Source organism: Callithrix jacchus, chromosome 12 (genome assembly GCF_049354715.1).
Source record: "Callithrix jacchus isolate 240 chromosome 12, calJac240_pri, whole genome shotgun sequence".
NCBI classification, from domain to species: Eukaryota; Metazoa; Chordata; class Mammalia; order Primates; family Cebidae; genus Callithrix; species Callithrix jacchus.
The window spans coordinates 108,669,154-108,681,184 of record NC_133513.1 but is presented as its reverse complement, the minus strand read 5'-3'; the positions used below and the strand labels follow the sequence as shown (position 1 = coordinate 108,681,184).

The 12,031-nt window shown below is 33.5% G+C and overlaps 1 protein-coding gene across 5 annotated transcripts in view; it reads right to left on the bottom strand.

Annotated features, from left to right (window-relative positions):
• Positions 1-12,031, bottom strand: part of ATRNL1 (attractin like 1) — an 839,028-nt gene that overhangs the window by 209,357 nt on the left and 617,640 nt on the right. For 3 of the 5 annotated variants that reach the window (XR_013525132.1, XR_013525131.1, XM_035269198.3), the window contains one exon: positions 11,800-11,907. The exons of the other annotated variants lie outside the window; for them this stretch is intronic. Coding sequence is in view for 1 of the 3 variants with exons in the window: in XM_035269198.3 (XP_035125089.1) it covers positions 11,800-11,907 (108 nt within the window). In the remaining 2 variants the exon portion in view is untranslated. The remainder of the gene's footprint in view (positions 1-11,799; positions 11,908-12,031) is intronic. 5 annotated transcript variants of the gene reach the window in all.

Below are 12,031 nucleotides of genomic sequence, written 5' to 3'. Positions count from 1 at the left end.
AAACAAGATCATGTCTCTCCCTATCACTCTAAAGTCAAAAACGAGTATGTCTAATACAACCACAAAGAATGACACCATATTTGGGTTCTGTTCATTGCATATTCCTTGGTTAAAGTCAGTCTCCTGAATAAGCATTTGGTAATCTTGCAAGTAATTCGAATCTATTCCCAGTGTTACCACTGAGTTATTGATCCAGTTTTCCCACCTGCAAGATGGGGCCAACATCTTGATTCCCTTTCCTTCTTACCCAAGATGTGATAAGATCAAGTAAGACCACATGCTGTCAGCTATTTGGAAGAACGAAGCAATACAGAATTTGAAGGTGTTCTACCAGAATATGTAAGACAATAGGATCATCATTTTAGCACAGGTCTGGGAGAATGAATAGAAATGAATAGAAACCCAAAGCTGTTACCAACAGAGGGTGACACGACACAACAGGAAAAGGTTGCAGGCTGCATTTAGTTTCTTTTCTATCTATGATAACTATGTTCCTTACCAAAGTGAATACCAACTCCTACTGCTCATTAAAGCTGTCATGTTTTCACAGTCTCATCTGCCTTATAATTGAAATTCTTATTTTAACAGCATTATCTTAATGTTATTGCTAGCTATGGAATGTCTTGTGAAGAGTGCAACATTAAAGTTAATTTGGCCTTACATCTTTGGTAATGTATACTGTCTGGAATAGGAAAAAGATACTCATACTTCAACTGAAATGTGTCAAGGTTACTTTCTCAATTATTGTAGTTTGTTATAGATGACCCCTAACATGGTTAGTTATCTTTTCTCACATCTGACTAATCTCGTATTGCTTGTGGTCTTTTTGTTAGAATAGCAAAAATCAGAATGTCTAATGATGTGAAGTTTTGTTTTCTTTTTTATCCTTAATTAAAAAACCGGTTATGCATTTTAGTTGATCTTCCCAGTGAGAAAAATTAGATCAGTATTATAAGAATTAAGAAAGTATTCCTAGGATTATAGTCAACATGTAACTCAAAATATAATATAGTGAATAGAAAATGGAGGTCAATATCGTTAAGTGGCAACTTCCATTAAGCAAAACCTATAGTTCATATAATTTAATATCTATACAGTGCTATCAAAGAAACTATATACACAGTATGCTAATAAAGTAAAACAATCTCACTTTATGAGCTTTTATTCCCATTCAGGTATAATGATTTTCCTACTGCTTACTGAGTAAATCTCAATAAGATATTTAGCACATACTTCACAGGTAAATAGGTCAAATCAAGAGACTACTAAAACCTTAGAGATTAATATGAGAAGTTAAAAAACTTAACCATTTTAAGATAATTATTTTCAATATTAATATGATAAATCAATATTAATATGAGATTCAATTAAAAGTTAATCTGGCATGACTGGAATTTGCTTCAAAATAATCAATGTTGAAGTTGAGGTGAAGAGAATATAAAGATGAAACAAGATTGGCCATGAGTCAGCAATTCTTAAAGTTGAGTGATATAATTCATCTCTCTATTTCTATGTATGCTCCGTTTTTTTCTCATAAAAGTTGAAAATTAATATTTGACATTAATATTTCATTTCTTATTTAGTGGACTTATTTTACTAAAGAAGGCCTTGTAGGAACTGGAAATATACAACTGTTTATTTTATGAAGATATTTTTGAAAATTCAATTTTTGGATTCTTGTTTTATAAGCACATATCACATATACCCTACCCCTTGTCTTTTATTATAGAATATCCCTCAATTAATGTCTATGCATATATAGCTATGGGAAAATTAACATTTGAAGATATACATACCTATAAATGGGTAGCCAGACCCCACCAATGTTAGAATTAATTTAGGTCTCTTCAAAACCAAATATTGGGTTGGTGCAAAAGCAATTGCAGTTTTTGCCACTACTTTTGTACCAACCTAATACAGTGAGATGCCATCATACAGTCATTAGAATAACAACATAAAATACAAAAACTCAACAATACCTAGTGGTGGCGAGGATGTGAAGCAACTGAAACTCTTATGTATTGTGGAGAGAAATATAAAATGGCATATACACTAAAAACTGCTGAAGTTAAACATACTTTCACCAGATGGCCCAGAAATCCTATTGATAGTTTTTTACCTGAGAGAAATAAAAACATATCTTATTAGAAAGACCTGTATGCAAACAAATGATGGCATTATTTACAGTAGATCCAGATTGGAAAAAATACAAATGTCTACTCTCTGATGATTAGATAAACTGTGGTGCATATACAATAGAATAAACTTAGCAATAAACTACTGATATATGCAATGACATGATTGGATATATTGAAAGTATTGTGCTAAGTGAAAGAAACAAGACAGAGAAGTCAACATAAAATATGGTTCAATTTTCATGATGTCCTGGGAAAGGCAAAACCAGAAAGACACAAATAAGATATAAGTGGTTGTAAGGGTCTTGGGGCAGAGGGAGAGGCTTTGCTTTCCATGATGATGACCATCTTGATTGGTGGTCACTATATGACTGCACACATTTGTAGAACAAACAGTGTTGAGTATGAATGAGGCTTTTAATTTGTATATTTTTCTGTATTTTATAAAATTTTATAATTAGGATATATTAATTTTATTACAGGAACAGATAGCATTATTTAAAAATTAAGAACTTATGTTATAACTATATTGCCTTCACAATTAAAGAATATGTAGGAAGATAATTATTTTGACAATCATGTTGTCCTTCAGTGCTTGATGAAAACTTTATATATGTATTATGTGTGCATTTACGTATTCATACACTCATAACACATTCGATACAGTGGGAGGCTGATTAGAGGTATCTAGTTATCAAATATTATAGTAAAAAGAGAGTTTATATATTCATATAAATATGAACTATTTTTATTACAAATATTACTAACATTAAATTTACTTTGTTGGATCAAAAGTATTCTGAGATCTTATGCTGCTTTGGGTTTTTATCATCATGTGCATGTTAGAACACGTGAGAAATAGTGTGTAGTAGGAAAACTAGACCGAAGGAGAATGAAAGAAAAAGCAGAAGCAGAAAAAGAAAGATAACTCAAGGGGTAATATAAATAATGTCACTCTTAACAGCAGATTCCAAGATATTCTAGAGTACCAATTATGTCATAAGCACCTTTGTGTTATCTGGAATGTCTAGTATAGTGCACTGCACCTTTTTTTTCTTAATGAATGAGGTCATCAAAATTTAATGTACTTTTAATAAAAAATGTTATTTGGAAATTCTTGAAATATAATTTATATAGGCATAATTATTCTACTTTGTGAATGTAGTTTCTAAAAATTCCTAAAATTCTACCAAACACATAGATGTTATAATGTATCTTTCAAAGAGATTCAAGAGGCCACATATGCAATACATTTTAAAAAGTTTTGAAACAATGATCTTCTAACAGGAAGTTATAAACCAAAAATTTATGTAAGTTTATTAATATTCAGTATTTACTCACATTTATTCATGTTGAATACATATTCATTGATATTTACTCCTAGAATAAAAACATATCTGTAGATGTGCACAATATACTGGCTGAACAACATCTTTCAATGTGGTTACTAAAAAGATTTTTCCTGTTCACTTAAAATCTGTATTTTTTCTAAACAAAGTGGTTTTTGTTATTTTTTTAAAGTCTGGGGTATTTTATGTGTATTTTAATGCATTCAAATACAATAAGGAAGTTGCAAAACTGAGCGATTAAAACACCGATCTACCTAATTGAGAATAATCAATAAATAAAGCAAAATCAGGCAGTCCTATCTACTTTGTAACTCAAATATTTTTTAAGATCTTAAATATCAGTTCTTCCCCCTCACCTCTACTTGAATTGTTATTCACAAGAGTAGGGACTGTGCTCCTACATAATTTCTATATCCTCAATGCTTGACACCTAGGAGACACACAGTAAATGTTGGATTAGTACATGAGTAATGAATTAACTAATTAATTGATCTCAACTTTCTATTTTGAGCTAAGTATACTGTCAGCCACAGACATTTGCTTTCACTATCAACCCTTGCTCCTACTCCCAACAATTTAAAAGAGGGTCTCATATTAGTATCCTATAATCTCTCATTAGCTTGATTCTCTGTCCTTATTCACCTTGCCAATATCTAACTCTGGGAAAACCCCACTGTCTGCTTTCCTCACTTCTGATTTTAGTGTGAAGGTTATTACAAGATAAGGTAATTGTTCCTACTAAAGTTCATACTCTCTAGGCTGCTTTGGGTTTCACTGTTGCTCAGCAATCCTTTTTATCACCTTAAGATAATGTTTCTTGGCTGGGCACGGTGGCTCATGCCTGTAATCCCAGCACTTTGGGAGGCAGAGTCAGGTGGATCACAAGGTCAGGAATTTGAGACCAGCCTGACCAATGTGGTGACACTCTTTCTATACTAAAAAAAAAAAAAAAAATAGCTGGGCATGATGGCATGTGCCTGTAATTCCAGCTACTCAGGAGGCTGAGGCAGGAGAATTGCTTGAACTCAGGAGGTGGAGGTTGCAATGAGCCGAGATGGTGCCACTCCACTCCAGCCTGGGTGACAAAGGAAGAGACTCTGTCCGCCCCCCGCCCCCCAAAAAGATAGTATTTCTCATTCATTTTTTTCTTTATTATTTATTTATTTTATTTTGTAGTTTAAGAATTAAACTCTACCACTTTAGGCAATTTCCTCCAGGACAAGAGAACAGAGACGAAGTCAGACGCAAAAGCAGGGATGTTGTGTGGACTCAGGTTATTGGGGTGAAATAAGAAATGGCTGGATAGGCATGATGGAATCAGATCCCTGTATACAGTACATTATATAGAGAAGTTGTATGTTTTTACCATAAGAGATAGGAAGTTATGTCCCTACCCAAATCTCATCTTGAATTGTAGTTCCCATAATCCCCATGTGTGGTATCCTGGGAGGGGGCTGGTGGGAGGTAACTGAATCATGGAATGGTTACCTCTATGCTGTTCTTGTGAGAATGTGAGTTCTCATGTGATCTGATGGTTTTATAAGGTGCATTTCCCCTTTTACTCAGCACTTCTTCCTGCTGCCATGTGAAGAAGGACATATTTGCTTCCCCTTCCTTCATGATTGTCTGAGGCTTCCCCAGCCATGCTGAACTGTGAGTCAATTAAACCTCTTTCACTAGTAAGGAGGATAATGTAACAGAGTGGGGAAAAGATCATGAAGGCTTGAAACACAGGAGCAGTAGTGGTGATAAAGAGATTCATTTAAGATATATTTAGGCTGTAGAACAGACAGGGCTCAATGACAGACAGAAAATGAAGAATAGAGTAAAAGGAGACAGATAACTCAGTTTTCTGTTTTAACCATCATAGCCTTTAAAACAAGTGCTCTACATCTCCTGTTATCCTTAAGCCTCAAACTTGTACATCAAGTTCACCCTCTGCAGGTGACCTTACTTCTAAATTATCATGAAAAATTATAAGACCATGGAAGGCAAACTCCTATCAAATAGAACTGCTCCAAATTTCCTTTGATCTTTACCCAGCATTTTATTACCCTTTTTCATCTTTCTAAAATTAATGCTTATACTTGATTTCTTGTTCCCTTCTCTGCTTTCACCTCCCTTTTATCCTACTATACATTTTCCCCTTTAATATTTCTTCTCTATGCTTAAAAAAAAAAGGAAAGGAATGCGAATGTGTTGTTGCATTATAAAAAATTCTCTCCAAAAAGACTTTCTCTTGAAACTACCCGTTTCTTAAATTACACTCTCACGTCCTTCCTTCCTTTCAGTAATATCAGTTTCAAAATGGTGGTCTATTTTTGTTGCACCCACTTTCTCATCTTCGCACATCTCTTGTGGTCTGGCTTCTGCCATTCAATAGAAATTACTTCCTCAAAAGCAACCAATGACTGCATAATTACCCGATTCCATCTTCTCTCCTTAGTGCGTAGCTTCATTGACAGCTACGAAATGGATGACATATTTTACCACACCATCCTTCTTGGCCTGCCTTCTTATTCTTAATTCTGATGGTTCTAAAACTCTTTAATCTTCTTAATTCTGTACTCTTTCTCAGCCTGTCATGTGAATTTTGTCTCCTTTACATGCCTCCAACATCTTATTATAGCAATTCTTCTAGATTCTACCTTCAATTCTCCTTTCTCACTCCCATGACTTCAAGTACATATGAAGAAGTCACAACTTCCTGACCCCTCCCTCTTTTATCCCCAGACTCCCTACATTCAGTTATTTACGTTCTCTTTATTCTACATTGTCAAAGTTTTTAGTGATATTTGCACCTTCACATTTTGACAACCACTAGTTCACGGCCTACCCTTCCAAATTGTTTCTCTACCTCAATTTTTCTTCAATCCAGTTGATGCTACAAAATGCTGCCAGTGTAATCTTTCTTAAAATTAATCATAAAACTCTTCTTCTCAGAAACCTTCTGTGTGATTGTTGGCATCTTGTTTAAATTGTCCTCCATGATATGCTCCTACATTTTCTACCTTAACTCTAACAGCTGCTTCCTCATTCGGTGAATGTGGCCTCCTCACTGCCTCAATCACATACCACCCTGTTTTCTGTCTCTGTCCTCGCTCACCTTGCTCTCTCAACTTGGCATGCTTCTCACTTGTCTCCCAACCTCACCTATTCCTGTTTGCCTACTGACATTTTAGGTACCTTTAAAGGCCAAGATAAATGACTCCAACCTTTCCTGAAATATTCAGCAATACATTGAGTATTGTATTCCTTTTTCCTCTTCTTCATGGTTATTGCTTTTTTGGGATTAATAACATATTTTTATTAGAAGTATTTTTACACTTACATATCTCTCCTGTTAGTCTGTTAAGTTTCTGAAAGTTAAAGATATTTTTCATATTTTGCCTCCTGTACTGCTTTGTATATAGTAAATTTGATAAATATTTGTTGAGCCAATTGTTCATGGTATATAGAGTTAGTTTTTAAGGTAGAATTTCCAGTCTGAAATATAAAAAAAATAAAACTGAGCTATTATTACTTTTATTTTCCAAGATGTGCTGGGATGAGTAAAGAATCAGAAAATGAAGACTCCTTCATAAAAGAATTGCACCTAAATTTTACATATTTGATACTCTGCTTCATAACATTGTGTGTGCATGCACGCACGTATGTGTGTGTTTAAAGAGATAAGATTGGCTGGGTGTGGTGGCTCACACCTGTAATCCCAGCAGTTTGGGAGGTGAAGGCAGGTAGATCACTTGCGGTTAGGAGTTTGAGACCAGCCTGGCTAACATGGTGAATCACTGTCTCTACTAAAAACAGAAACATTAGCAAGGCATGGTGGTGCGCGCCTGTAATCCCAGCTACTCGGGAGGCTGAGGCAAAATAATTGCTTGAACGCAGGAGGCAGAGGTTGCAGTGAGCCAAGATTGTGCCACTGCCCTCCAGCCAAGGTGACAGAGCAAGACTCCATCTCAAAAAAATAAAATAAATAAATAAATAGAATCTTGCTATTGTTCAGCCTGGCCTGGAACTTCTGACCTCATATGACCCTCCCACCTCAGCCTCACAAGTAGCTGTGACTATAGGTGTGTGCCACTGCACCCAACTCTCTGCCCCATTTTTAGATGCCATTAATGGTAAATCCAAAGCCTTTCTTTACAAAGCAAATTTAAAAAGGCATATAATAACATAGAAAAAATTATCAAGGGTAAATATAATAAAAGGTCTCTGGTATGAAATATGTAAGAACTATGACCTTTGATGAAAAAAATCTATATTAAGGGTTGAAGCAAATTTGCATATTTAATACTCTAAATTTTGACCTAGTTGCTATTTTATTTTCTAAGTAAAATATGGGAACACATAAAAATGTTTATTTAACTAAAGTATATAATTATTGGTTTCTTAGATTCTAAATATAAAATATCTAGCTTTATATTTTCAATATCTGGTATTTCACTTCATAAGATTCTATTTGATTTAACAGCATTTTATAGGATTCTTACGGTCAGTTATTCCATTGAGGATATAAACCTGATGAGATTATCTACTAGTACATGTAACAGAAAGAAGGAAATACAAGTTAAGTTAGTAACTGATTTTATGTGAAACATAAGCAAAAATATGTTAAACAAACGCATAAATTTAGTGTAAAAATAATTGTCATAGGGAATCACAGACTAATAAAATATTTAAACAAAAACCAGGAAATAACTATTGCACACTACCAGACATACAATGAATGCTTCAAAAGACAATCTAAAAAGTTAGAAAAAGGAGCCAAAAATATGACTAGCCAGTTGTTACAGAGAAAGTTGTATTAATTGAGATGTCAATATTAGTTTTGTGTTAATATTTTAAACACTAACATTGTAACATACATAGGAATGAATATTCAAAGGGTTTGACATTACTCGAATTTGCCCTACTGTGTTTCATAAATTGTGGAATGTTCCTGGGTGCAGGAGATATAATCTGCCCATTCTGTTGAGCACAGTTATTTTTGGTGGGTTCACTATGTTACCTCTTTTATCTGAGAGTAAGTGAAGGGTGAGGGACAGTGTTGGCAATTCAGTCTTGTTTATCCAAAGCTATAACACTGTTCCCAAGAACTGTTAAACTGTATTTATAACTTTCCAATAAAGGATATTATAGCCTTACTTTATATAGCTATTTCTTACTTGCAAGGAAGCTGTATAAAAATAGTTCATGCTAGATTGATTCAGCTGTGATATGACCATGACCTTAAATAATACATTATTTTGTTGAATGACAGCCAGTATGAATAAGGTTGATCAGGGCTATAAGCCTTTTGTACATCCAAATGTTTCTATTTATTATGTCAGACACACACACAAAAAAACAGATTTTTGTTATTGTTGTTCATTTTCATCTTCACATTTTTCTCGATCATAGTTTATATTCATTTTAAATGATTTAAAATAAGATAAAAACAAAATTTCAATAGCACAACAAAAATTTTCATTTGTAAAATTTTAATTTTAGATGTATACAATAAATATAAATGTATTTAGCTTTGAAATCAGTGAATTCTGAATGAAAGATGCTAGCTGTATTTTATTTCATAAAGACAGTTAACCTAGGGCATTTATTAAATTATTTATCAAAAATGTAAACAAATGACTTTTCTCATGCTTAAACTTCGGATTATATTAAACTAAAACCATGGTTTAAAACCAGTAATTTCAGTAATACATTATATTCATATCTTTTAACAGTTCTACTTAATTAATTAATATTGAAGAAGCACCATTACTTATTTCATGCCTTAATTAATAATGAAACTAATATTTATATTAAAATTACAAATCTGATATTCCCAAAAAGAATTTTCAAAACATTGTCTGCTAAATGGTTTTGATGAAGAAAGATCTTTTTATAATTTTAAAAGAAAGATGAAAATTCCAGAACGCAACTGGGAAACTAGATCTTTCCTTACTCCAAAAACCAATGGTGTGCCTACAAAAATCTCTTAGTTATTGTAAATAATTTTATTGTAAATCACTATGAATCTTGATAAGGAAATGGTAGCTATCAGAAACATTAAAATAGAACATGTAGTATTCTGTTTAGTAGATGAAAATCAGTTTATGGACAGAAGCTGGGAAAAAGAACCAAAAGGATGCAAAGCTAGTAATCACACACACACACACACACACACACACACACACACACACACACAATGGAGTAGCTGAAATAAGCCTTGGTAAACAGTAGTTAACGCCAGTGTTAATATCACTTAAAAAACTTAATGAAGTAAATGAAAAAATAAAAAAGCAGTTTTTCCACAAAGTATAGGTTTAAAGCAAAAATATACAGTGAACTTGGAAATAAAAGAATGAAATAGGGAATATCAGAATATATGAAGTAAAAGTAGAAGTAGACATTTGTTAACTCTGCAAAATAAAATTTAAGGTTAAAAATTCACAATGATAAAGAAGGAAACAAAATTTGGAAAAAATAAAACATGAAAATATGATTATGAACACATGGGTACCTAACAATGCATCATTGAGCACTATTAATGTGCAACTGACAAACTATGTGTGTGTGTCATATTTGTTCCTTAAGCTTGTAAGTTTTCTGGTTCTTTGATTACATCTTTTCTTCATTGGTCTATGTGTGCACTACTTTCATTTTTTCTCTTGTTACTAGATTTTTAGCAGTATTTGAAAATATTTTACACAGATGGGGGGAAAAGAATTTATAATAGTCCAAGAATAGTCTAAGTTTTCTGTTTGCAAAAGACTTTTTACAAAAGTTATTTGAAACAAGGAACCAAAATGAAATTACAGCACTTGCTGTAACTTTCATTTAATTATTCTGTTTTGTAAATTTTTTCTCCAACAAATATAAGGTATACACATAAATTTCCTAATGTTCTAAGCTTCCATGATAACCTGTGATCTAGAGTAGTAAAAATCAAGTACACAAAAACTTCTTAAAAATCATAGAAAAACATGCACACCAATATTTCATTTCCTCTAAAAACAGACCCTTTGGCGGGGGGTGGTGGCTCAAGCCTGTAATCCCAGCACTTTGGGAGGCCGAGGTGGGTAGATCACGAGGTCAAGAGATTGAGACCATCCTGGTCAACATGGTGAAACCCCGTCTCTACTAAAAATACAAAAAATTAGCTGGGCATGGTGGCACATGCCTGTAATCCCAGCTACTCAGGAGGCTGAGGCAGGAGAATTGCCTGAATCCAGGAGGCGGAGGTTGCGGTGAGCCGAGATCACGCCATTGTACTCCCGCCTGGGTAACAAGAGCGAAACTTCGTCTCAAAAAACAAACAAACAAACAAACAACAACAAAAAAAAAAAAAAAACAGACCCTTTGAGTAGCATCCATGAGTTGTGACTTTGTCTTATTTTTTTCAGAATAACCAAAACTACTACAGACAGAATTAATTATATTTACACCTAGGTGTTTGAAGGATTCTATTTTCCATTCCCTATTTTCCTTGACAAAAAATAAAATCTGAAAATGGCAACATAAAATTAGGCAAATAATGCCATTTTTAAAAAACAGAATAAAATGTTTCAATTCTATAGTTTCTTAATCTTTCTATTTAAATATCATGCCACATATAAGATGTAAATTAAAGTAATAAACATATGATTAAATTAGTATGCATCATAATTCTTTGAATCATCATTAATCAGAATTTGTGAATTTGCTTCTTTAGGGGTTATTTTCAGAAACCACTTCGTGTATTATTTTTGGATTCTAATACCATGTTTAGTTGCATATAATGATTTCTGTTTCATCATACTCTATTTCTGCCTTTGCAATAAAGGAATGTAATAATACAGCAATTAACCACAAATAAAAACATTCGTTTTATATGTGAGGAATGTTCACTTTTCAACATTCAAAAATGAAGCTATGAAATTAAAATGCAACTCATCTCCACCCACCTTTTCTAAGTAAACTTTGTTAATAAAGATAGATGTGAATTGTTAACTAGGGGGCACTGTGTACTACAAAGACTAAATAGAGGCGCTTTGTTTCTTTGATCATACCTATATCTTAAATTCCTTCAGCTCTTATCTGTCAGAGAAAGGCTGCCAGGTGAGCAGTCTGTCATTCTTGCCCAGGCTAATAGATTCTCCAGTGGCTTTTGTTACAGCTCATGTCATACTATTAAAACTATGTGACTTGAAAATGGCATAACATATGTAGCTGAATCTTGTCAACTCTAGATAATCAGTCTCTGTTTGGCTTCACAAGCAGATGTAGATTAGAGAAGTAATGTAATAAATATTCAAAGCATAGTGGTTCCCTTTCAGCACTGCTGCTCCTACCTCTAATGGCCCTCGCAGAAACTCTGTTTGTTCAGCTCCCACTTCCAGTGCTACATCAACAGAAGCAAAGGGACGGCTGGCCATCTGCTGTCGTTCTCGAAGCAGTTGCTAGAGGGGGTTAAAAATGGTTTGTCTTAAAATAGGTTTAAAGGCATATGAAATTCAACAATATCTGGTTCCCTTTTTTAACAAATGGCATTGAAAGTTAGGAATCATATTATGCACATATCCA